General features: G+C 43.9%; 1 protein-coding gene across 1 annotated transcript in view; it reads left to right on the top strand.

The window, feature by feature from the left end:
* Positions 1-25,133, top strand: part of PEA15 (proliferation and apoptosis adaptor protein 15) — a 41,228-nt gene extending 16,095 nt beyond the window's left edge. The window contains exons 2-4 of the mRNA XM_072427565.1: positions 8,317-8,494; positions 13,650-13,805; positions 15,583-25,133. Coding sequence (XP_072283666.1) covers positions 8,323-8,494; positions 13,650-13,805; positions 15,583-15,647 — 393 coding nt within the window. The 5' untranslated portion in view covers positions 8,317-8,322 and the 3' untranslated portion in view covers positions 15,648-25,133. The remainder of the gene's footprint in view (positions 1-8,316; positions 8,495-13,649; positions 13,806-15,582) is intronic.
* Positions 25,134-26,188: the final 1,055 nt, after the last annotated feature.

The following is a 26,188-nucleotide window of genomic DNA, read 5'->3' as shown; positions in this document are numbered from 1 at the left end:
TCTCCACCACCAGGTTGTCCCATATTTACCGGCGTCACGTGGCGGCGGATCTGATGCAGTGTGTGGGTTTGAAAAATGATATTTGGATGTGAGGAAGCCAGCGGGGACCCCTCCGTACTGAGCAATGTTTATAATGTAAAGTTTTTGTAATTTTTGTAAGTGAATCAGTGAGTGAACCTGACAAGTGAATTCCATTCCCCGAGATATAAACAGAATGAATAGTACAGGGCAGGATTTTCACTGAATAACAAATATTAGGCCAATTCTATTTGGGTGAATCTTTTGCTATTTTCACTGGGTAACTTTTTTGAAAAATCACACTTTCAAAAAGAGTGAATGTTGGAAATAACAACAGGAGAAGGAGCAAAAAGTGGGTGAATATCATCCACCAAAAGATTTATAAATGCCCCCTTAGATCTTTTTGAGTGTTTTAAAGGCACATGCCTAAACATAACAAAATATAGAGAGTACCCGGCAATCGTCATGGCAATACGGCCTATTTGGTCGCTAAGGGTGTCCCCGTATTCCTACACTTCCGATGTCCCCCTGGACGATTTGCAGCAAATTTAATACAAAAAAAGGGTTTTTAATAATTGTTTTTTATGAAAGGGGGAAAGGTGGCAGATGAAGATGGGAAGTGCCGGGTTTCGGGCCTGCTCACAGTTGCCATGGCGATTACATTGCACATAGATGGTGGAAAGCAGCGTCTCTCTGCCTCAGGGCCTCCTCAGCTCTGCCAGTTTTCACATCTCATTCGGGCCTAGCCTCCGGTGTCGGGTGGGCAAATAGGTAGAGCTGGTGGAGGGCGTCATTTAGGAGATATTGGGGGGGAGGGAACTATACGGCTCCAGGATGTTTAGGGGCCCATTTTGCCTATTTGGGTTGCAGGGTTGTAAATTGGCCCTAGGTCTGAACTCCAGGTAAATGACAAAACTACCCTGCAGTAGGGCATTGCAAGGGATAAATAATTATTTCTGTTTAGGTACCATCATCGTGGGTCACCTACTTACCCCATTCCTCATACCCGCAAGATTCCTCCTCTGTGCGTGACACAAGTACCCCCAACATTTCACAAACCTGCGCCCCACTCAACCCACCGCCCCCCCCAGCATTTACCCCAAAACTATCGCTCGCATCGTCCCCAGTAGAGGTGGTGCCTTGGGTGTAAATGACAGAGGGGTCATGGCCCCGGTGGGGATAAAGGAGGGAATTGTGCCCTAAGCAGGGGTAGCAAGACAAGTAATACCCTAGGTGTAAGTGGCAACAAAGTGGTGTCCTAGGTAGGGGTGATAGGAGGGGTGGTGCCCTAGGTGGGGGTGATAAGAAAGGTGGTGCCCCAGGTGGGGGTAATAAGAGAGGTGGTGCCCTAGGTGGGGGTAATAAGAGAGGTGGTGCCCTAGGTGGGGGTGATAAGAGAGGGGGTGACCTAGGTGGGGGTGATAGGAGAGATGATGCCCTAAAACTGGGGACTGGAAAGGTGTTGCCCTGGGTAGGAGTGAAAGGAAAGGTGGTGCCCTAGGGGGGGGGGGGGGGGAAGAGAAGTGGTGCCCTAGATTGGGTTGACAGGAGTGGTGGTGCCCTGTTAGAAGTGGTGCCCTAAGTAGTGTGGGGAGGAGGGGTGGTGCCCTAGATGCGGGTGGCAGAAGAGGGAGGTGGTTCTGAATCAATGTGTTTCAATAGCAGTGAATGATTCTGCACCAGGAAATGTTTGGTGAATGTCAAATGAGACCCCCCCCCCCCAGTCCAGTTAAATAATACCCCCCCCCCCCCCCCGCTCCATCCAGTGGGGGAGGGGGGGACAACACATGGGCACTGAGAATGCTGCACCTGAGTGCGCATGCTGAGCATTAGGAAGTCTTAAAGGGCCAGGCACACATTATGGGGACACATTTTGTGCTCATCACGTACAATATCTCTAATTTTATCCCAGCAGACAATGGAGAATCTTCAGGCTGCCGGGGACGCGCTGTCCTTGGCGGTCCGGTGCTCAGCGAATGTTGTCACCAAGGTGATGTCCCCGCCGGGCACTGCAGGGTTGCTCCACCTATCGAAAAATCGAATTGGTGGGGACACCGCAGAGATCATTATGAAAAGCTGCAAACTGATCTGTAGACCACACGGCAAATACTGAAATACCGCACTGAGCTCAGTCTGATCCTCCAAGGTTTAATTTGGACCTGTCATCATATATAAACGCTCATGTGGAGTCATGTGTCCCTTCTCTCCAGAAGGACGGCACCATCTTGTTTCAGGCATCTCCCTGGGTCATCATCTACTACCCAGACTGTGATATGACAGCCAATCCGGTGCCCTGGTGTTCACAAATGTCTGACACAGATCAGCCCCTGCTGCCGTCAGTCACCATATAAAAAAGTGATCTGCCTGGCTGGCACCGGCATGGCACCTGGGGACTTCTCAGCGCTGGGACTCCTCAGTCCTTCCGTTCCCTTTAAAAAATATTTTTCCCATTACTGCGAATACCTGGAGGCCGACCAATCAGATTGCTTCCACTCAACCTGACAAATTCCAGGGCTGGAGGGTGACACTTAGCAGACTTCTCTGTGACAACAATCCCACATCCGTTACCATCTGCTCACTGTCACCTCCTTTATTAGCTTTTCATTTATTTTTATTATTATTTTTTATTAAAGTTCAATTTTTCTCACTGAACTTTATTGATATCACAAGGAGGGGACGGTAATATTTGTTCCGGTAAATAAAAGTGTTTTGTTTTTTAAATATCTGTTGATCCTGCCATAAACCCAGTGAGCTAATCATTTCATATGCTGCACTCTTATCAGTCAGATTGTTACCTCTGAGGACTACAGAACCACCCCACGATGCTATGGACCACATAAGAGGGTGGGGTTCTGTAGTCCTGCCTATTTTATTAATCTTGATGCAGTACAGTGAGTGAGGTTGTCACCCTAGGACAGGAAGTGGTTTACTGGCAGGATCACGGGGGCAAATTGAAGCAAACTAATGCAGCTGCCACATCTAAGGGTGCACTGAGTTTGTTGAAGTTGTCGGTGAAGTAAGGATCGGGTGCTGTGGCTGTAGCGCAGTCTGTGTTGTCCCTGTGTGAATGTGCAGTGGTGGACTGGGCAGGAATGGGCCGGGGTAATGATTCATCCTGTCAGGAAACAGCGACTCAGCTGTGAAAATTTCCTCTTAAAGTAACAAAATACAATCCTATTTCCTGCTTAGGGTGGGTGGGAAATGATGGAAAGCAGACCATTGGGGATTTGTGAGCGGATGCCGGTGTCACCCCAGGGGCCAATGTTACCACACAGAGGGCCAACAGCTGGGAGATGATGTGCAGGCCTGGGAAGTCAGCGCAGAGATGGTGAGAACCCTCATAAGGGGCCCAGCAGGTGTACAGAGCCCGGAACGCAGTGCAGGGATAGTCAGAACCTTTAATAATGGGCCCAGCAGGTGTAGAGAGCCCGGAACGCAGTGCAGGGATGGTGGGAACCCCTCATAATGGAGACAGCAGGTGTACAGAGCCCGGAACGCAGTGCAGAGATAGTGAGAACCCTCATAAGGGGCCCAGCAGGTGTACAGAGCCTGGAACGCAGTGCAGGGATGGTGGGAACCCATCATAATGGGCCCAGCAGGTGTACAGAGCCCGGAACGCAGTGCAGGGATAGTCGGAACCCCTAGTATTGGGCCCAGCAGGTTACAGAGCCTGGAACGCAGTGCAGGGATGGGGGAACCTCTCAAATTTTTTCACATAATCGCCCCCACTTTTTCTGCCGCCTTTCTGTCTTGTTCCGGTGCCACATAAGGTGGTGGCCCCCAGGAACGGCGGGGCGCTCCCAGCACATCTTCGCTTTCGCTCGTCTGGTCTGTCAGCCAAACTGCAGTCGGTGTCACAAACCATCATCATCAGCTGGAATGGAAAGCAGTTTGCCGATATCACTGTCAGCCCCTCTCTTCCCCTGACTGTTAGAAATGCCTGGCTGGGCCCAACAGACAACACGGCTGAGGATCACGTAATGAGAAATGACTGGCGCTATCCTGCGGGGGGCATCACATCAGACAGGGTATGGGGGGAGGGGGTGACACCTTTAAAGGGACACCAAGCCATACCCTGGTTATCACAAGGAGATTATACAATATATATTAATGTTGATTCAAATTCTTTTTTTTTTTTGCTCTTCCATATTTAATTGTTGCATTAGTAATATATCAGCAGCAGCTTATGTATGATAAATGTCACCCACCCACAGTCCCCCAGCTTCTGAATCTACATATCAACAGCTTTTGTTAGACACAAGCAGTATAACAAGACACAGATGGGGTAAGTAGCTAGGTAGATGTTGTCACATGATCATAGAGGGTAACATGCATGGGTAACCCCGGACCTGTACTTTTCCCCCCTGTAATTGTTACCTGCGGGCTGCAGTACTACTGAAAATTTCTTCTCCTCCACTCCCCCGCAGTGCCGGCAATTGTTGCTTCTCCACTCCCCCGCGGACCTCATATATGACCTCATGCATGCCCATATATGGTATGTGGGTGGGAACAGTCAAATTGACACATCTGCTGGGTGTGATGTTGATCCATATACAGACAGGCTCCTCCTCCAGGTACGGGGTGGGTGTGGATTAGGTATATAAGTTTCAGGCAGACTGTGCAGACTTTTTGCAGTTGTAGGGGAGAATGCTGGAGAAGGTGGGGTAATATTAGTGTGATTGTGGGGCATCCACAAAGGCAACCAAGAGGGCATCCAAATTTTTCCTGGGGAGGCCAGTAATTTCCCTTTAAACCCCTGATTTTTCCCTTCTATAAAATTAGAGACCTGGCAAGGCATGCAGGGATTTTCCAACAATGGCGCCTTCTAGTGATAATATTAAATTGCCTCCTTGCTGTGGCACCTTGTAGCTGCTCGGTGCCAGCCTGTAGTAGGCTGAGCAGTAATAATGTAATACAATGCCCATCTCCTTCTTGCATGATGCCCAGTTGTGACAGGTTCTCTTTATGATTTCTCGATGGGGATTGCAGCTTTAAGCGCCTCTCAAATCCACGATATAATGAAATCTGCGCACCCACCCAACTCCTGCAATCAGCGGACACGAGAAGAAGCTGCTAATTATAAGCTCTCGCACTGTCACTTGCTGAAATGATGCGCCTAACGAGCAGGACGACGGTTCTCATTGCAGAATCCCTGTCATCTTGTGATAATTATAGGAGGGGTTACACTTTTCATTTCCAGGATGTAACGTGACACTGTCAGAGGTACAGGCAGGCCTTTGGCTCAGTTCCCTATGGCTGATTTCAATAGCAGGCACTCAGGTGGGTTCCAGCGCAATTTAGAAATTCAGGCAATATGCATGGGAGGGAGCTATTGCATGCTTTTAAGGTTTAACCGATCTATAACAATCAGCAACCAATCAAAGTGTGGCCAAGCGTGCCGTGCCTAGACGATTGGTCAAACTGAGCACAGAAAATTCTGAAAAAATCTTGGCCAATGACTTTCAACCAACCAGCGATGTTTTTTTTTGGGCCCCTCCCTTCTCCGGCGCCTGATTGCCAAAATGGCTGCAATGCTGTGCATTTGGGGCCCTCACTACAAATTAGCCCAGGGTCCCATTTTTGTCTAAAACAATCCCAGTGAAAAGCTCTATGATTGGACACCCAAGGGCAGTTTTTTTTTTTTTTTTTGGTGCTGTCAACGTACAATTGCTTACCAATCAAGTTCCATGTTTAGGGGTCAATAAAGTTTATCGGTGATTGGTCACCAATGATTGTGCCATGCTGCAATGTCGGTGATCATCACAGAACGATGGCCCTGCCAAAAAAACGCCTGTGTGCCCCGGCCTTGGGTGGTTCTTCCCATAGATGGCGAGTAACCATCTTAGCAATTTTGGAAATTTTGGTAAATTGTTCACACCAATGGAACTGCTGCTTGGTTGATGTCTCGGATTGGTTGGGGATTTTGGTGTTCACCATTCCGCATTAAGATTTCACATGCAATCACGTTACTCTCCCTTTCTCTGGACACGCCCACACCGATTTTAATTGCGACTTTAAACCAACCTAAATCAGGCCAATACAAGTCGTTGACTGATAATATGAGAATATGGCGTTTTCACTGCTCTCTCCTCTCCGAAACCCTCCTTCTCCTCATCAGTTTCACAGTTACTTTCACACTCCCGCTGCCCGAAGATGAAGTGTAAGGATACGGATAATTACTGCTAATTGGCTTTCGACAAGCTGCGAGGAAGGGCGGCTCGCTGTCGATGGTTCACTTGAGGCAGTGGCGTGCGTCATTGGAGGGGTAGCTGGCGGGCAGATAAGGGGAAGTTTTTGGCTTTATTAAAACTTGGTGTTAATATAAAGAATTAGAAACCCTTTATCCAAAATTTATTACAGCTTTGGGGGAGCTTCTGATGCATCCCATAATGCAAAGGGGCCACTGGGGCCCGTTATTAACAAATTGTAATAAATATGTGGCAAGTCTCATGTGTCACCTCCTCGTGCCCATCACCAATGCCCCCTCTTATTATACGCCGCCCATACACCTCCCTCCAAGGATCTCCTCATTGGAGTCGCCCATGGGTGCCAGGTGATTCATTGGCATCCAGAACTGGGTGAAAGGACTCTTTTAGACTCATCATTTCAGTGCTGAGGGTGTTAATGCACAGCTATGCCGAGAATTCCTCCCTCACATGAGGGGTGCTAAGTATGCGGACTGGAATAGCGCTGCATGTTTGTGTCACCATCACTTCATCACCTTCACCAGCCATCAAGAAACTGAGCCAGGGGGCAACAGAGGAGAAGGTAACCCATGATGAATAGGAGGGTCTAGTGTGGCTGTTGGCCTTCCAGCCAATTTGTAACATTTTGTAACAATTGCATAGCAAACTTCTCATTATTTCACAAGTGTATGTAACATTTTACAAGAGACGGGTGAATGTGCTCAGATTTGGCTCATGAAGGGTTCACCAAAGGTTCTTAGATGTCCACCACACCCAATGTTTGAGATAAACCCTACCAAAGCCTATGGGAAATCATTCTTCCACCTAAAGGCGTGTTAGATTCTAGCGGTCCTATTTTTCTTAGAATTTTGGTAAAATTTCACCATTTTGATAAGATGCATTGAAGTCACTGCAAAGTCAAATTGTAGGTTGTTCTAGAGAGTCCATTAGGCTTTAAATTATTCTTTGGGGTCATGGAAGTTCCCTTGGATCTGTCCAGAAAAATCTACTTATTCTGGTCCCAGTCTTCTACAGAAGAATAACAAAGTGATTTCAAACTTTTTTCACTTTGCAAATTCTTAATAAATAAGTAGGGAAGCTTCATAAATTGGTTTTAGTTCCTCAGGGGAGGGGCTTGTATAACCCCATAAGAGGTCATAGGGGAGCTCCTCATCCCAGTCCCAGCGAAATTTAGCTGAAGAGTGATGATTACTAATTCTTTGCACTTTGCATGCACAAAGCATAAAGATGTTTATGGGATCCTCAAAGGAGGGGCTTATATGATCCAACAACAGGCCCCTCCCTAGAGGACCAGGAACTAGAATGAATGAACTACTACCCATTACTGGGGAACCTGTGGAGTAACGTTTGGCCCTGTGATCCTAGGGCACGAGGAGCCCCATATTTTCCAGGTGTTTCCACATCAAAAAATGCTTTGATATATTTTTACTTTGATCCGACACTCCGGCCTATCTGACCCTGGTAAATAAAGGCTCCAATTGGTCAGGCTCCCCAGGGCTTTTGGTTTTGATCCGGTAAAATTGACCTCTGTCACAGGCCAGACATTATTGCGGCTTTTATAAGCAGCCTGCGGGAGGTCGATTTGTGATGGAAATTGCGACGGTGCATTTATTAGGCGTCGCATGCAAAGTCCTGCCAAAGTTCTCATTATTTGGAGAATGGAAGGCAAAGCACGCAGCGATGGGTTTTATGAACGCGGAGAGAGACGTGTGCAGGCAACCTCCCCGCTTGTTAGGGCAAAGATTTATTATTACTTTTTTTTTTTCATAAGAATGAAACTTTGTGTTTCACAGGAGATCTGAGTCATAACGGTTGTCTACCACATCCATTATGGGGGTGGGGGCTCTGGGCAAACACACATAGAATCAAGAAAATTAACTTGTGCTATGAGCTGGTTTACCCGCATTGGATATATATACTATTTGCTGTTTCATATTTCATATTCTCATTTACTTATGCAAGTGCTCCCTCTAGTGGCCGTCAGTGGTATACATGTATGTCTATTAAACAAGTAATCTCATTTATTATCCCATTACGGACTGCTTTAATTTTGGTTTGGGTTGAGATTATGATCTGTCCGTTCTGTCCGCAGGCCGCCATGGAGGAGTACGACGCCCTATTGCAGGAGCTCTCTGAGAATATCACCAATGAGGACCTGGACCAGCTAAAGTCAGCGTGCAAAGAGGACATCCCCAGTGAGAAGAGCGAGGAGATCGCCTCCTGCCAGGACTGGTTCAGTTTCCTGGAGAAGCACGAGAAGCTGGCAAAAGGTAGGATATGGCGCCGTGCCTGACCCCATGGCCACCCCCTTATCAAAAAAAATTAGTATTTAAATGTTGGGGTGCCTTTGACTTTCTTGGAGTACCCCCGTAAATCAACACTCATAGATGCTAAAATCAGACTTGGGGGGAAGCTAAATCCTGAAATTTGCAGCAATCTCTTTTCCTATGAATATGAACTTTAATGGGTTCCCAGGTTTTAGCCCCGCCTACTCTCCCTGCACACATGAGCCCCACCCACATCAATGCACAAATAAGCCCCACCCACATCAATGCACAAATAAGCCCCACCCACATCAATGCACAAATAAGCCCCACCCACATCATCAGCTGGTGGATCAGGCTGCAGTTTATTATATAAGGGTAAGTACAGGTGGGCACCATTGGTTGGCACCGTGCCATTTGTTTGTAATGTACTGCTCTTGGGCGCCACCATGTGGGATGTGATGTCAGCAGCCTTATGTAGGGGGGATAAGGGTTGGGCAAAGGAGCTGGGCCAGCATAGATAATAACTAGCCACTCCTAAAGAAAAAAGCTGCATTGCAAGTAAATAAAAAGGCATTTTCTTGGGTAGGAAAATTGCTGCAAGCAAGCAGTTAAATTCTGGATTTTTATTAAGCTTTAAGCTGCAATATTTTTCAGTTGATGACAAGGTTTCTTTGCCACAGGGGTAGATGTAATAGGGAACAGCAAGACCTATATTATCTTGGTCACGCGTCCAATCATTGGAGTGTTAGAAAATGAGGGCTAATTACAGAAAGTCCTCCGCAGCGAAGGCCGGTGGTGCAGCGCATATCTCAAGGGCTGGGGGAAATAAATTTCAGACAGCCAGACCTCTTGGTCCAGACGCAGCTCTACCAGTCGGCACGGAGCGGAAGACTCCAGTTGCCATGCCAATATTTTTCTGATGTGTTCCTGGGGACCACCGCAGGCATTGCAGCTCCCCCGTTGTTTTGAGAAAACGTTTAACCCGTCTTTATGTTATCTGGTAGCTTGGAGCAAAAACACAATCCTCGCATCTCGTCTGGGGTGGGGATTTATCAGGCTTACGGCATGCTAAAGTGACAATACCAAGCCAGGGGCCACTTTAGCATGCCTTAGGTGTAGTTGAAGGGGCCTGAAGTGCTGCTTGCAGCTTGATGAATTAGGGCTATGATATCCATGGAGGATGTGTGAACAATTGTGACTTTGGCTGGGCCCTGTAATCAATCTCCAAACTGTAAGGTATTGAGGCCAGGATGAAGGGGCCCCTGGAGACACCTAAACGGAAAATACATTGTGAAGGACCTACCTGCCAACGTTATGTGCCCATTCAGGCCACTCCCCTTTTTTGGTGATCTGGTGATTCTGGAACTCACCTGTTGGTGGTCCTGGAGCTTCCTTCCAGGTTTCAGGATCGCCAGATTAAAAAGTGAAAAATCTTGTAAATAAATTTTAAGTTTAATCTCCCGCCCAAAGTTTCCTTTGTCTTGGATAAAAAAGGTTCATGATGGGGGTCCCCACCTTCTCCAGCACCATAATTGACAGAATGGTGTGCAGGGAACTGGGATTTGGGCCTCAAATTCATATCAAGGGGCCCCTTGTTGCCTTAAACTATCCTTCTTGGTTCTAGGGCAACAGAAGGGCTCCCTCTGGTGGTGGGGCCTGCAGACCAGGTGAAGCCTGAATAAATTAGCGCACACATAGGGCTAGGCGCGCTGTCACCGGTGTTGTTTGCACAAGGAATTGTTCCGGACGCACGATAATTAAAGTGACATTTGTGTCTGCGCCAGAACGCTGGAACTCGGTGACCTTTCCTTCTCTCTGTCTAGTCGTTGTCAGCTCCCTGCAAACGTCGCTTGGCTTCCCTTACTGCAGGCAATTTGTGGTTTGATCTTTGGGTTTTAATGTAAAAGAGAAATCTGTACACCGGAGACAAAATTGTCTGCATGGCATGGGGGTGAGGGGAGAGAAATATTGGAAGAGATTAGAGAGAAGGCGAGGGGAGAGATGGGGAAAGGAGAAGGAGAGATAGAGGGGGAGGAAGGGAAAAAAGAAAGATTAGAGAGAGAGGGGAAATAATGGAAGAGATTAGAGAGACGGTGAGAGAGAGATGGGGAGCAGAAGCAGAAGGAGAGAGGAGGGGAGAAGGAAAGAGAGAGGAAGAGAATAAGAAAGATTAGAGAGAGAATGAAGAAGAGAAAAAGAACAAAAAAGAAAGGCGATGGGAAAGATTAGAAGAGGGGAAGGAGAGAAAAGAAGAAAGATTTGGGTGGGGAGAGAAAGAGAAGAGAGATAGTAGAAGGGGGAAGGAAGAAATAAGGGAGAAAGTGTGCAATGGGGAGAAAATTAAAGTAGAGAGAGAGAGAGAGATGGGGGATGGAGGATAGAAGGAGAAAAAGGAAGTAAGAGGGGGAAATAGAAGAGAGAAGGAGAGCCATGAAAGGGAGAGATGGGGAAAGGAAAGGAGAGAGAGGAGAAAACGATAGGGAGAAAAAAAGTGGGAGATAGGGGTAAAGGAAAAGGGAGAAAGAGTTGGAGAGAGGAAGAAAGAGAAATGGGGGAGATAAAGATGGGGAAAAAGAACTAGAACTAGGGTGGATAAAAATTGAAGAATAAGAGAAAGGTTAGTGAATGAAAAAGAGGAAAGGAGGCATAGATAGGAGGAACAGGAAAAAAGAGGAGAGGGGAAGAGATAGGAAGATGAGATAGTGAGGGGAGAGAGGAGGAGAAGCATTGTAGAGAGAGGGCGGACATTAGAGAGGGAAAAAGTGATAAATGTGAAGAAAAGAGAGAGAAAGGATAGAGAGTAATACAGGAATAAGGGGGAATATGAAAGAGTGAGGAGTTTAAAGAAGGAGGAGGAATAGAGACAGCCAGACACTCCAATAGGCTCTGCTGAGATCTCAGTTCAGTTTTGCTTCCAGGAATATGGAGTTCTTTGCTCTTTAAGAGATATCTCATCATCCTCTAGACAATCTGTTTTACTTTGCAGGATGGAACATGTTATTATCTTTCCAATAATCATCCGGTATCATTGACTTTGTGAATTTTAGATCTTTCACGTTTTACCGGTGTATTCTATTTTGTATGCATGTGTTCTGCATTCCAATATCTGAGTCTGTGCCCAGTGCCGGGGTGCTTCATATACCGGGGTGCTTCATATACCAGGGTGCGTCATATACAGGGTGCGTCATATACCGGGGTGCTTCATATACCAGGGTGCTTTGTATACCAGGGTACGTCGTATACCGGGGTGCTTCATTTACCAGGGTGCTTCATATACCGGGGTGCTTCATATACCAGGGTGCGTCATATACAGGGTGCGTCATATACAGGGGTGCTTCATATACCAGTGTGCTTCATTTACCAGGGTGCTTCATATACCAGTGTGCTTCATTTACCAGGGTGCTTCATTTACCGGGGTGCTTCATATACCGGGGTGCTTCATATACCGGGGTGCGTCGTATACCCGGGTGCATCATATACCAGGGTACAAGACTATTACATATAAATGTTCATATAAGAGAGTCAATGTTATTGTAGATTGTATGATTTAGCCATCAGCACGGAGGAGATGTGAAAGGTGTTGCTGTCGGCCCCGTACATTATTGATGAGGATGTTTTGGTATCTGCAGGTGGTAGGCCCATGTCACATACACGTGATGTAGAAGAACTATGAATAATACATCACACAGATATAGCAATGTGTTATACCCCATGGACAGGGACTTAAGAACAGAAGCAGGACATGTAAAGGGTGACTCTAACCTGACATACCAGGGACAAGGCAGTGGGTTGGAGGGCACAGAGAAGCCGGGGAAGGCCTTTATCAAGCAGCAGAACAATCCGTGGCGCTGGGACCATTCTAGCCCAAAACAAGCAGTGCTTTGTACCGTATGTCACGCAGAGAGACACAGATATCCAGCCTGTCCCTGCAGCACTGACATTACAATGAAGGGGCTTTAACCTCTTACTGACTAACAGAAGCCTATTCCAGCCATGGAGAGACTGATCACTGTCACTGGCACTGATCATCTGGGAAAATATTGTTGGCACAGGTCTGAGGGGGAGAAAAGTCAAAAGAGCGATGATAAAGGAAAGATAGGAAGAAAAAGGGGGAAAAAAAGAGAGGAATACAGAAGAGAAAGAAACAAAAGGAAAGGAAAGGGAGATAAAATGGGGTGACAGAAGGCAGATAGTAAGAAGGGAAGATCAAAAAGAAGAATACAGAAGAGATAAGAAGAGAAGGTATAGGGATGTAGAAGAAGAATCGAGAGGAAGAAAGAGAGAGACTGAAGGGAAGAATTAAAGCGAGAAGAAGGGAAGCAATGGTGAAGGAGGAGGGAGAAAGGGAGAAAAGAGAAGGAGGGAGGGGAAGAAGGGAAGGAAGAAAATGAGGAATGCCGAAGAGAGAGGAAGAAGGAAAGAAATGAGAAGGAGGGGCGAAAGGAGAAGAAAGTAAGGAAGAGACAGAAGAAAAGGAAAAAAGAAAGAGGAAGAAGGGAAGGAATGGGGAAGAGGAAGGGAAAGGAGAGAGAAAAAGGAATGGGGAAGAAGGAGGGGTGAGAAGGAGAGAAAGGAAGGAGGAAGAGAGGAAGAAGAGAAGGAAAAGGAAAGAAGAAAGAGGAGGGGGAAAGTAAAAAATGGACAAAGGGAAGGGGAAAGTGAAGGAATGGGGAAAAGGAAGGGAAGGAGGAAGAAGGGAAAGAAGAGAGAGAAAAAGGAGAAGGAATGGGGAAGGAGGGGTGAGAAGGAGAGAAAAGAAGGAGACAAGAGAGGAAGAAGGTAAAGAAGAAAAAGAGGAACAGGAGAGAGGAAGAAGCAAAGGAATTGGGAAGAAGGAGAGAAGTGAGGAAGAAATCAACAAATGGGAGGGGGAAAGAAGGAAAGAAATGGGAAAGAATGGAAGAAGAAGGGGGGGAAGGAAGATGGAAAGGAAAGAATAAAGAAAAAAGGGAAGGAAGTAAAGAAGGGGGGAAGGAAAATAGAAAGGAAGTAAAAGAGAAAAAGCAATGAGAAGGAATAGAAATAAAGTAAAATGAAAGTCACTAAGGAAGAATTGGAAGCCCAGAAGTAAGGTGAAATGTCTGACATCACAGACAGTTTCTGACATTTCTTTACTTGCTTGAAAATGATCTGAAATCTTGCACCCTTTGTTTTCCAGACAACCTCTCCTACATAGAACACATTTTCGAGATCTCTCGACGTCCTGATCTCCTAACCATGGTGATCGAATACAGGACCAAAGTTTTGAAAATTTCAGCAGAGGAAGAACTCGACACAAAACTAACTCGGATCCCTAGTGCCAAAAAATACAAAGGTGAGTCCCTAAAATCTCTAGATAGTGAGATGGGCCAGATAGGAGCCAATAACTATCACACAGACATTACTGCTGGACTCTCGAAGGGCTATACTATACAATATATGATCACATGTCCATTTACTCCTGTCCTTCACATGTATATGAGCTTGTTGGACATGCTATGGAAGTACCCCACACCCCCTTCAACCCTTCTTTGTAACATCTCCTTTGGGAAGTCATCTGTGGGAGATTATCCTCGTTCAACCAACAGAGCACACGTGAGGTCAGCTGCAGATGTTGGAAGACCTGGTTTACATCCACCATTTTAATTCATCCAAGAGCAGTCATGAGGGTTGAGGTCCGGGCTTTGTGCGGGTCACTCCGGTTCCTTTATACCAAACTGGTCACGCCATGGAGGCGGCTTTGTACACACAGCATGGTGGAACATAAAAGGGCCACCACCAAACTGTGACTATATGGTCTTTGTATATTGTTGTATTTCGAGTGGTCTTTACTGGAGACACCTAAACTCAATCGTTTGGACGGTGTCCACATGCATTTCCTCCTATAAAACATTCACTCAAGGTGAACTCGATTGAAATACGAGATCTGTTCCCGGGGGAGGGGGGGTTTAGAATTTAGCAGAAAGCCGTCTCCTGCCTACCCTACTACAGCTGACATCCATTAATTTCCTACAAAATGCCCGGAACACGGCTTGTTAGGCCGCCAAGGCGCGCAGTGACCCCGGGTCAGGCAGGAGGATAAAGAGCTGAATTGGAATTGAAATGGAAATCCAAAGAGGAAAAACAAAGGGCCGTAGAGGAGGGGGGAGATCAGCGCCACTTCCGCTTTCTGCTTCCAGGTGCTAAAGTGACAAGGCCAAACAAGATGACATTGGTGTTGGGGGAAGGGAGGGGCGGGAAGAAAATCGGGATTATTATTTCAGTTTAAATAGAACTAAACTTTCAGAGAAAAAAAAGATTGCAGAGTTTTTGGAGTCCCTTAGTTTTTAAATCTTACCCTGAACATCCTGTAGACCTCCCATGAACATGTCCACTCCGCAGTGGTGGCTTAATGTGGCCAGCAGTGGTATAGAAAACTTAGGCCTCCGATGCAGATTTTAAACCTAGGCCTTCCCTGTTGTAACTCCGCATCACCAATGGCATCAATCACCGATGGCATTCTAGCTACAAACCATTGGGGCCCAATCCTATTTTTGGCCCCTACCATCTTCCATTACGGTCATCCTATACCAGCCAATAGTATCGTGCCAAAACTAGGAAAACAAAGCCTATGGTAGATCTCCTCTGCCTTGTACAACAGTGAGTGGCCAAGAGGTGGGCCCCGACTGGCACTGTAGAGTAAGGGGGCCCAGTCTCAATCAAAACCTCTGTAACCCCTGTTCCTTTGGTCAGCCACTTTCCAAGTCTACATGCATTCCCCATGTGTCTCAATATCTAGAAATAGGATCAAAGCTCCACCATAAAAGCCACCAATAAACTTAAGTCTAGTGACTGTGCCTAGGCCAAGATGATTTAATCAGTCTGCTGCAGGCAGGAGGAAACAATCCCTTGTTTCCAACAATGATCATACGGAGGCAGGGTGAAAGGTCAGAGCTGATTTGTGAACACAGGCATTGGATTTATATGACCTGTTCATTTGATTAAGGAAAAGGCAACAAAACCGAGCTCACCGACATAGAACATATTTTTATTATTCTGTTTAATATAAAAAAGTATTCTAGGTAGGTTGTGATTTGTCATTGACCTTTCCAATCTTTTAAATGTCTTTGCAGATATAATCAGACAGCCATCAGAAGAAGAAATTATTAAATTGGCTCCTCCCCCAAAGAAAGCTTGAAGTATGACCAACCCCCGAAGAGCAAAAAGAAAATATATATAGAGGAGGAGACTCAATCCTGTTTGGTTTTTGTCGTTCTATTTCCCCCCTCCCTATTCTTCACCTAACATCTCCCCGTTCTCGCTCTGCGCAATCCTATAAAAAGGAGCAGAGATTAGGGAGGGGGGGGGCAGAAAGGAGGGGGACACGACGCAAAACGAATTAATGCCTCCCCTCCCCCAACTGGTGACCACTAACAAGCGTCCTAACCCCTCTCTCGTTGTCTGTGCTCCGTGACCTGCAGTTTGTCCTAAGATTGTTTCGTAAGCGTGCGTTTTAGATAGAAGTATCTCATTTTTATTTTTTTATTTTTGTTGTGGGATAACGTGGCTAAAATACGGTTTTATTCTCATTTTTGTTTTATTTTTGGATTTTCGTGGTTTGGAGATTTCTATGCAAATGGAAAAAAAAAAAAAAACGAGACCCTTGCATATTTCACCCTCTTATGCTTGTTGTGTCCGACTGTGCGCCACCGAAGAGGCCTCTGTGGTGGGACACAGAGAGAGCACGAAACGTTGAAGTGAGCTTGTGCTATGTTTATGTATTCGAGTGCGACAGTCAGCTGGGGCGGCGGCCATGTTGAGAAAAAAGCTGAAAAGGTGCCTTTATAGTTGGAAACCTGCACCACGTTTCAACTCACAAGGTGGCTGCCACCCAGTTTAGCTGACACGCTCAAGGAAGTGGTGGTTGGTTACGCATTGAACTTCATATTTTGGGCGACCATTTTAGGACGTCATTGGACAATTTGACGATCTTTCACCCAAATCTGTCCAACTTTTTCCTTTCTGTTATGGGAACGACTCAAGATCGGCCATGTTTTTGAATTCTAAAAAGCTCAAAGCAAAAGCCGCCATCCTTACCCTCATGCCATGTCATCGTGACAACACAACTCCATAAAAACCAAGACCATGGCAGCTTCTGCTTTTTCATGGTTAGTTTGCTCTGTGACAGGTCACCTTTAGGTGGGAATTTTAGGATAGGTGCAACTTTTTGATAAAATTGGATGACGCAATAGAAAAATTACACCAACATTTTGGTTTCGAGACCAGGCCGGTTGGCCAAGGTGGTTTCTTCGTCAGCCAGGCATTCTGAAGGTGAGATCTTACTGCAAGTACTTTGATTTATTTTGTGGAGAATGCAACTGGTGAAATGAGACATCTTGTTAAGGGAAGGGGAAGCTCAGCTAGGGACTCCGGTGGGAAGAAAAGGGGCAATCTACTTTACCCAACCCCTACCCACAATTAACCAAAACCAATGCTGTTTTGCGTTCAGCTAGAAGAGAATAATGTAAGTGGGCAAGAAAAACATGGTGGATTGGAGGAGGATGACAAGGCCATGCAAAGAATGTATAGTGTTGGGTTCACCAACAGACGTTGACCAAACCCAGCCAATCGATATTCTCCAATCTACGGGAGAGCATTTACAAACTGCACCATCTATTCAACGGACTGTAGGAGAAAAGCAACTTCCCCCAAAAAAACGAGATCAGTAGGTGAAGTTGACCACCTAGAGCAGTTTTTGGATTGGCCAACCAAAACCCAAATTTTGCCACATTTCATACAAATTTAACGCTGGCTGCTCTTTGAATTTTGGATGCCTTGTTCCAATTTTCTTTTCTATATTGAATCCATGATTGGACATTGAGACTACAGCACGACCTAGCATGGGAAGGGATTACATCTGCTGCTTGTGGAGGGTTAAAATTCGTCTCCCAACATTTTACAGCCAACAACCGAAACCTGATTTTTGTGCGAATGCATGTTGATAAAATCCACGGTTGGGCAGCTGGAAGAACAATACGACATAATAAGGGTGAAACGTGAGCAGGCCGTACAGCTGCAATGCTCGGGACGCCAACAGCCCCTTGGAAAGTCTTAGGATACCGCAAGGCGTTGCTGGCCCACCGAGTGTTTAACTCTGAGAGGCCAGCTGGCCATGTTAAAGAGACAGCACGGGTAAAGCCAAACTGGAGAATCAAACTTTTTGATTTTGTCTTGGTTGACCTAGGAATAGAAAAAGTGACAACCTGGTATAGGGCAACCAAAAGTGAGGGTAGGGTTGTCACTGAGACAGGAGAGCTTCTGAGCAGCCATCATTGATAGTCCACAAAAGTTGGATCATAAAGAGAACCAGTAATGTATGGGTGTAAGCTCGATATTAGTAATCCTCATGCAGATTGACACCTTACTAGGTTAGATTTGCCCCGTTCTGATTCTTCAGCTTGAGTTCACCCAAAATCTAAGAAAAGCCTTCAGAAGCTGAAAGAGCATGATGGGACTTGTAGCTCCAGAATAGATGGGCGTCAATGGTCTCCATCCGATAGATCCACCTTTATTCCCCATCGTCATTCTCAGAAAGCCAGGAATGAATAATTCTGCTCAGACAAGTATGAAACAACCGCACATGAGCCAAATTCTTGTCTGTTGCAACATAATATAAACACACCACCATCCAAACAAATTAACCCCCTGGAATCCCACTCGTCATTCACACTGGTGACGTAATACCACTCTACTGATGGAGGGAGATTTGCCGATCGCCAAACGCATTGTAGCAGCATTTTGTGCATGGGCTGGATGAAGTCCGGGGCCAATCTATATTCGAGTTTGACTTTCCTGAAGCTAAAACAAAAATCAACAAAAATCAGACTCAAAAATTAGATTTTTAAAAAAAAAAAAAAAACTTAATTTCAAGCTTCTCTTGGAGAATATTCGATTGGCTGCAGATTATTATTGTTTGATAATAATTTGGGATTCATAGCTGTTGCAGATGGAAAACGTAATAAAGCTTTTTTTTTTTCTTTTAGAGAGAATTTTAGGGGATTTCATTGTTCTGCTGAAAGTTAAAACCGATACTATGAAGGGGGAAATAGAAAGGGCGTGGCCTGCAAACTGGCCAATGATAAGTAGCAGAGAGGAAAGGGGGTCAAAGTAAGGAAACTGAATGTGATCAAATCCTAAAGAGGAGTAAATGTTGATAATGAAACAGATTAGAAGAATATCAGGAATGAAACCTAGAAAATTGTGCAAGTTACAGAAAAGGGCAATTTCTAGGTGTAAGAGGCTTACCTAACATACCTTAAAAATTGGTGTCTTGTCTGGCAGAGAGGGCAGGGGCACGGGGTTTTTTTAAGGTGCGGAGGGCCATATGCACAAGTGTTTGCCTGGGGTACCAAAATGACCGGGTATGGTCCATACACACCTTTTTGTGGTTCCTTTCAGGAAGGTGCGAGAGAGCTTGGGGTTGCAAAAAAAAACTAGACAGAATCCTTTAAACCTTAGGACAAGTACTTATGCAGCCATCCCCTATAGGAATACACTAACCCAACCCAGGCTAACTGGCAAAGAATTTACCTAACCCTAAGGGCAATTGCTTATCCAACCCTAGAGGAATGCATATCTAAACCTTGCAAACCCCAGGGAGCATGAGCTTACACAAACCTAGGAAAACCTAGGGGGGAGCACTCAACCCTTGATAACCCCTGGGGGCAAGCACTTACCTAACTCCAGTTTACCTTAGGGTGATGTGCTTACCCTAGACTACCTAATTCTGGAGACATGGGCTTACCCATCCCTAGCAAACCCTAGTGGCATGCACTAACCCCATCCCAAACACAGATTTTATTAAATAGTAGCTAACTATAGGGGAAAGCTTTTGGTGAATGCTAGCTAACCCTAGGAACCCTAAGCAGTACTCTAGGTAACCCAAGGGCATTGTCCTTACCCAACCTTAGCAACCACAAGGGGCAAGCATTTACACAACCCTAGCAAACCCTAGGAGAAAGTCCTTAATCAACCCTAGTTAACCTTAGGGGCAATCTCGTAGCCAACCCTAGCTAAAACTAGGGACAAGCTTAAACCCAACCTAACTAACCGTTAGCCAACCAACCCTACAGCAAGCACTTACCCAACTATAGCTAACCCTGGGGCAAGCATTAACCCAAGTCTAGCTAATACTATGGCAAGTGCTTACCCAACCCTAAGGGCAATATCGTACCCTCTGAAGGAATAAATGCCAGATTCCACAGGAAACCAGAGTTTTTGTGGAGTCCATCTCTCATAGGGTCAAAAACAAATGAGTGTAAATTGTTCTAAAAATCCAAATTGATTTGTCAGAGTACCCTAACACTTTACCATTACTATCATAAATAAAAATCCAAGAAGATATAAAACGTGAGCACGCAATTATTAATACACAAGGCAAATATTAAGCGGTAATACAATGCCAATTGGACGCCGCTTCCCAGTCCCCAAGAGCCTCAGATGCACAGCTAGGCCTGAACGTAGATTGCTTAGGATGTATTTTTAATTGCCTCCCTCCGAATTAAAATGACAAAACTAATAACCATCTTTATTTCAAGTAAATACGTGGCAATTAACAATCTGAACGGGAGATGCACTTTGCTTTAAGAAACGTTTAATTGCAGGGCTCTTATGAGGATTACCAAGAGGGTTGTGCAATTACAATGCAAAGCAGAAAAAATTAGAAAATATTAAAGCTTAGATGAGAGGTGTCCAAGGTGGGAGAAGTCAAGAGTCATTCCTATTGGATGGCTGGCACCGCAGACTTGTTATGTCCAACGTGTTATGTAGAAATCATACATATTAGGATTGTGGGTCATAAAAAGCCCCCATCTTTAATTTTACCAAATCCAAAATTTAGTTTTTTGTAAACCTCAGCGTTGCTGGTCTTCTGTAGCTTCTTTTAACCATACTCTGGTGTCGGCCGTACATCAGTGTTGGGGACCAGCTTATTGGGCCCATGCCTGCACAATGGGTTGTTGAAAAAAATGTTGACTGCCCTTTATTTTTTGGTACCTAAGAAAACAAGTCAGCTCTTCGTTCCTTATAGGTTTTGGATGCTCTGAGAGATCTCCACCTGACCTTTTTGGCTGTTCCCACCTACCTACATGCCCCAGCATCCCCTTTTACAATATAAATGCAACTGGTATGGTGGGAACCATAATAGGCCCAGCAGGTGTACAGACCTGGGAACCTAGAGCAGTGGTGATGGGAATTCCTTAAAATGGGGAACACAAGGTATGCAGGAGGTGTCCAGCACAGGGATGATAGGAGCACCTAATAATGAGAACAGAAGGTGTGCAGACCCAGGAACGGAGTTTAGGGTAGATGTGAGTCCATAATGATGGGATGGGCACAGCAGGTGTGCAGACCCAGGAACTTGGCACAAGGATGGTAGGAACCCCTAATAGTGGGCACAGCAGGTATACAGACAAGGAACGCCTTTGCAGGGAGCATGGGAAAGCAGGAGTGTAGACCTTGGAAATGAGCACAAGAATGGTGCAAAACTTCATAAAGGGTATAGCCAGAAACTCACTCAGCAAGGCATGGTTGGAGTCCCTAAAAAGCAGCACCGCACCTGTGCAGAGATCTCACCAACAGAAAGAGGCTGTCAGGGACTTCAAACCAACATAGGACCAAAATGTGAACCTTCAAGAAATGACCATGTGAACCACCATCTTTGGGTTCAATCCATGGACCAACCTAAAACAAACCCTGAAAAAGCAGATTCCGATGGGCCATTGAATACACCTGTTGCAGCAAGACATGCGGTCTACGGAACGTTCTCTTAGGTGCGTGGTGTATTCAGTTACAGATGAGGCAGTTCTTCGGCCCCCACTGTTTGTATAATGGTGAATCAGCAGAAGACTCTCTTGCTAACACAAGAGGCATTGATTGTAATGAGGCACCAGGAGCTTGCGGCCAAAGCATAAAAAACGACTCAGTATTGTTCAGTGTGAAGCCAATCACCCACTTCTATTGTTGTGTGCTATTGTCAGTTTGCCAAGGGCCAGAATGAGAAAAAATAAATTTCTGTACTATCTCTGCTTTTTTTATTTTATTTTCAAACTGCTGGGAGGGAGCCTATGGCGTTTTTCATGTTGTGTTTGTTTTATGTTGTTTTGTATATATATTTTTTTTTTCAACATCGTTTACCACTGCCTGGATCCTCCGCCAAGAGACTTAAGCCGTTAAATCCTTATCTTACGGTGTTTTACACGAAAAGGGGACAATTTGTCTCCTTCGAGTGTGTGAAGCGATATTCCCTCAAAGTCCGAGCTGATAAAGCTGTCAATTGCATGCACTGATCTGCTGGGGAGTCATTTTGGGGGTAAAATGCCGAAGGGACTGCAGGCCATCCTGGCCCAAATGGCTCCCTACACTAAATCTAAAAGACACTACGAATATTCCCCAAACATTTATCATTGCCCTCCGAAATTCAGGAGACCTATGGTGCTCTTGAAGAGAATTTACCTGTAATATTTACTGAATTCATGCAAAGGATTATCTTTAAATTACAGGGCTGATTCAAGCGGTACAAAAATTCTCTTTTTTTTTTTTGAGCAGTCTTTTAGGCAAGCAGATAAAACTGTGTGTGTAATGCCAAAGTTATGTGAAGGTATAACATGAAGCTACTGAAATTATCATGGTGGTATGACTGACAAGTTTTTATTTTTTGTTTGTTGGAAAAGTTGGTCACGCTGCAGGAAAAAGAGGATTCAGAGGTAGAATGATTGCCATATTCACATTTAGAAGCATAATAGCCACTCCTAAGGACTGATAATTACATGGATACAAAACTAAAATTTACCAAAATTTTCCCGTCAAATTGATGTAAACCAGATTCATGTTCCTGTTTACTACGTCAAGGCAACATTTGCGCTTATTGCCTAATATGACCCACTTGCCTGAGAAGCGTTTTTGCTTCAGTATAGAACATAAAAGTAAATTAGGATTTACGGCTTTTCTTTATCACCCATGCTGCCCCTGTTCACTATAACATCGAGCAAATGAAGGTCTGCCCCTTACGTGTAATTGTTCTGTGCCTTCCGAACTGAATAGACTGTAGACTGTTTTTTGCTTTTATATATTTGGACAGCTTAGCTTCCTTTATTGTTCTGAACTTCATCCCATAACTCAGCTACCTAACACTTTGTCTAAAGCAAAACGGGTCCTTCCATTTTTTTGTCAGAAAGATACCTGGGGGTTCGTCCGGGATGATAAATCAAAGCCTTTTCTTCGCAAGGAAAGCCATATTCCTGGGCTTTCCTGGGGAAAGCAGATACAAATATTAGAAACATGACAAAAAAAAAAAGCTTTACCAACAAATCCCTCAGTGCCCGTATATTCTATTCGGTACACCTACCACAGGTTTTATACAAATCCTAATACCACAGAAGTTGCCTTGTCTAAGCGCCGACTCTTACGGTCATCAAACCAAGGTATACCATATTCCAAAGCACAAATCAACCCCAATTGCAGAGCCCTTTCTAGCGAAGTCAACAAAAGGAGAGAGAAGAACATGCAGGACCATGCCCTCTAAAGACAAAATCAAAATTTTACTACAAGGACATACATATTTTTTTACATTTCGGTTTAAGGGTCCCTTTACTGGGTGATCAGGACCGGAACAGAAAATGTAAATCTTTTCCAGTTAATTAAAATGCTGCAGTTTGTTTTTAAAATCATATCACATACTATGATCAAAAAAAAAAAAAAAAAGGATAAAACACAAAAACATTGAATCCCTACTGAAATCCCTCATTTTCATTAAGCACAAGCCTAAAAGGCCTCACTCAAAAAAATAAAAAAATGGAGTGGAAATATTTTTTACAAGTGGCCTTCAATACTTGAAATCTTTCTTAAAAACTTCAGTCTTAACAGCCATTTCCCTTAGATAGATGTTTTTGAATATGGTCGCTGCCTATGGAAAAAGCCATATAAAAAAAATGTTAAAGAAAATGACCTTAAAATTAAAACTATTTTCTGTAGTAAAAGATTAAAAAGTCTTTTCGACCCCCACTTTGATTTTTCTTTTTTCTTTATCTTGTTCAGTGTTATTTTCTAAATCCATTGTGAATATTTTTGGGATTCCCATTAGCTCTTTCCCAGCATCCAACGCGACCGTGTTAACTGTGTGTACATATATTATAAATATATGTATATTAAATATACTAAATGTTTCTCTTGCTGTTTAGTGTTAATTTATTGCCAAGCTATTGGACTTCAGATGAAAGAATTGTGGGTTTTTCTATATGGAAAAATGAACAAAAAAAATTTGCATTATTAGAGTGGATGAAGAGGAAAAGATATTTTTTAAATATGAATATAAAATATATATTTCAAATATATATTTGCAGGGTGCTGTAATTGTGTGCAGATAAAAAAACTCCTAAACTGAGAAAAAAATATTGTTTTATATGTTTCAAGCAGTTAAAAGAAAATGTGCAAAGGGTATATTGCAGAAATTATTTTCATCCTGAATATGATGTGAATATTTAACAAACGCACATTATCTTATCCCACCCCTTGCATTACGTTCTGTATCTTTTTGTCTTTTTATTGTAATTTGATGAATTCAAAAAATTCAGTGGCCCCTTTTTTTTCAATTGTAATAAAGCATATAGGGCTCTATCAGACATTCCCTGGTGGGAATCTGCCAGCTCCATGTGTTTCAATGGCAGCATTTGATTCCCACCAGGGAATGTCAGATTCCTTTTTTCCCTCAATAGAGCCTTCAGAGGAACAAATTTAAGAACTCAGTGGTCCTATTTTTGTCATTTAATGTTATTTATTTTTATACTTTTAGTTATAAGGAAAGACTCCTCCCCTTCCGCCTTTACTGCCACGGCAGTAAAGACTTGACAGGAAGCCCACAGCCCCCTGGTATATCTACATCATGTTTCTCAGGGGGCTTTGGGTTGCTACTTCTGCGCATTCATGATCTCGGGCATGCGCAGAGCAGGGCTTTCCCGAAATGCATGCTCCGTGAGATCGGCACTTTTTTTTTTACATTTTTAAAAAACACCCAATCAGGGGCCAGCGCAGTGTGGGATCTGGTGATGTAATCAGAAGGAATACGAGATAGTGGACGTATCCTCCTGTATTTGTAACTGCAGAGAAAAGCCCCGAAGCCTTCAGGGATACGTGACGTATGTATCCCAGGGGTCCCGTTACTCCGGTAGAAACAGAAAGGGATGAGCTTTTCTCTATATAAACTTAAAATTTTGCTGGTAAGTCCACTTTAGTCTGCCATTATTGGTTACCCCCCATTAATATTTTGCCACATTTAAAATTAACTTGCACATGGAGGAGTCAAATATCTCCCACCATTACAGCACAGAAATAAATCAAAAAGAGATTTCTTTAAGAGTTATTGAAAAGAAAAATGTGAAGCTAGAACTTAGAACAGCGTTTTGCACTGATCATTTACAGATAACTTCCATCAAAAGTCCACTGTTGCTAGACTTTGTTTAAAAAAAATAAAAAATGAAAAAACTTAAAAAAAATATATATATATTGTTAGGAGACAAATGAAAGTGAACACAAAATTTCCCATGCTTTGCTTTTGCATTCTACTGAAAATGTAAGGAAAAAAATACAAAAGTAATTGTGCTACTAAATAAAGTTTATTGTATTGAATATATGTTTTGTCTCAGGTGTTGTATTGTGTTTGGATCTTTTTTATTTTTGTATTGGTTTTAGAAGAACATAAAATTGCTAGAAAAAAAAGTTAAGATATTGAGCTACACTGAAAGCTGAACAAGATGTTTGTTGTAAAAAAGGGGCCAAAAAAATGAAACAAGGAAGTTTAAGGACACTCACCTGTTTTAGCTGCATCACAGGTGCCGCCATCTTCACCCAATCTTATGCCAGGTTTAGGATCTTCAGCCATGCTGATTGGCCAGGGAGGAATGACTCCACTCCCAAAATGCATATAGGAATTCATTCATTCACAGCAACCAAGGGAACCACGAAAATGAATTGTCACAGCTCAGTGTACCAAAAATAATAAAAAAATAAAAAAAGAGAACACATTGCCAACAGAGATGATAAGTTTCTATTATTACAAGAGACATTGCCTCACATTTTTTTTTTAATTTAGTTCCACTTCTAAGCTGACCTAACACCACAAATTTAGCTTTTAATGTTTTTATTTTTTTTGCTTTCATTAATATTTATTACTGGTTTTTCCTACAACCCCTTAAAGAAGCTGGCTAAACGCACAAAGAATCGGGATCTAGTTCCATTGTTTATATATTAGATCACTATCAATTTTGGCAGTTGGACTCTTTTTAGTACTAAGTCCCTGTATCTGCCCTCTTTTGTGTTCAAAGGTGATTTACTAAGACATAACGCACTAATTTTTTTTTTTTTTTTTTTTTTAAGAGCTGCAGAGGAATACTGCCTTTTTTTAAAAAAAAAAAAAAAAAAAAGAACAATAGATAACACTTTTATATGAAGCAAAAATGTATTTATTTTTTTTTAGAAATACCTTTTGGAGGCCCCGCCCCTTCCATGTTTACTGCCGTGGCGGTAAAAACTGAATAGGAAGCACAGAGCCTCTTGGGATATGCGACATTGGTATGGACGTTCCCATTCAGTCTTCACTACCACAGCAGTAAAGATGGAAGAGGTGGGGCCTTCAAAAGTTATTTCTAAAAACAACACATTTTTTAGCTTCAGGCTGGTCTCGAGCAT

This window comes from Pyxicephalus adspersus, chromosome 12 (genome assembly GCF_032062135.1).
Source record: "Pyxicephalus adspersus chromosome 12, UCB_Pads_2.0, whole genome shotgun sequence".
NCBI classification, from domain to species: domain Eukaryota; kingdom Metazoa; phylum Chordata; class Amphibia; order Anura; family Pyxicephalidae; genus Pyxicephalus; species Pyxicephalus adspersus.
This window is presented reverse-complemented; position numbering and strand designations above follow the sequence as displayed.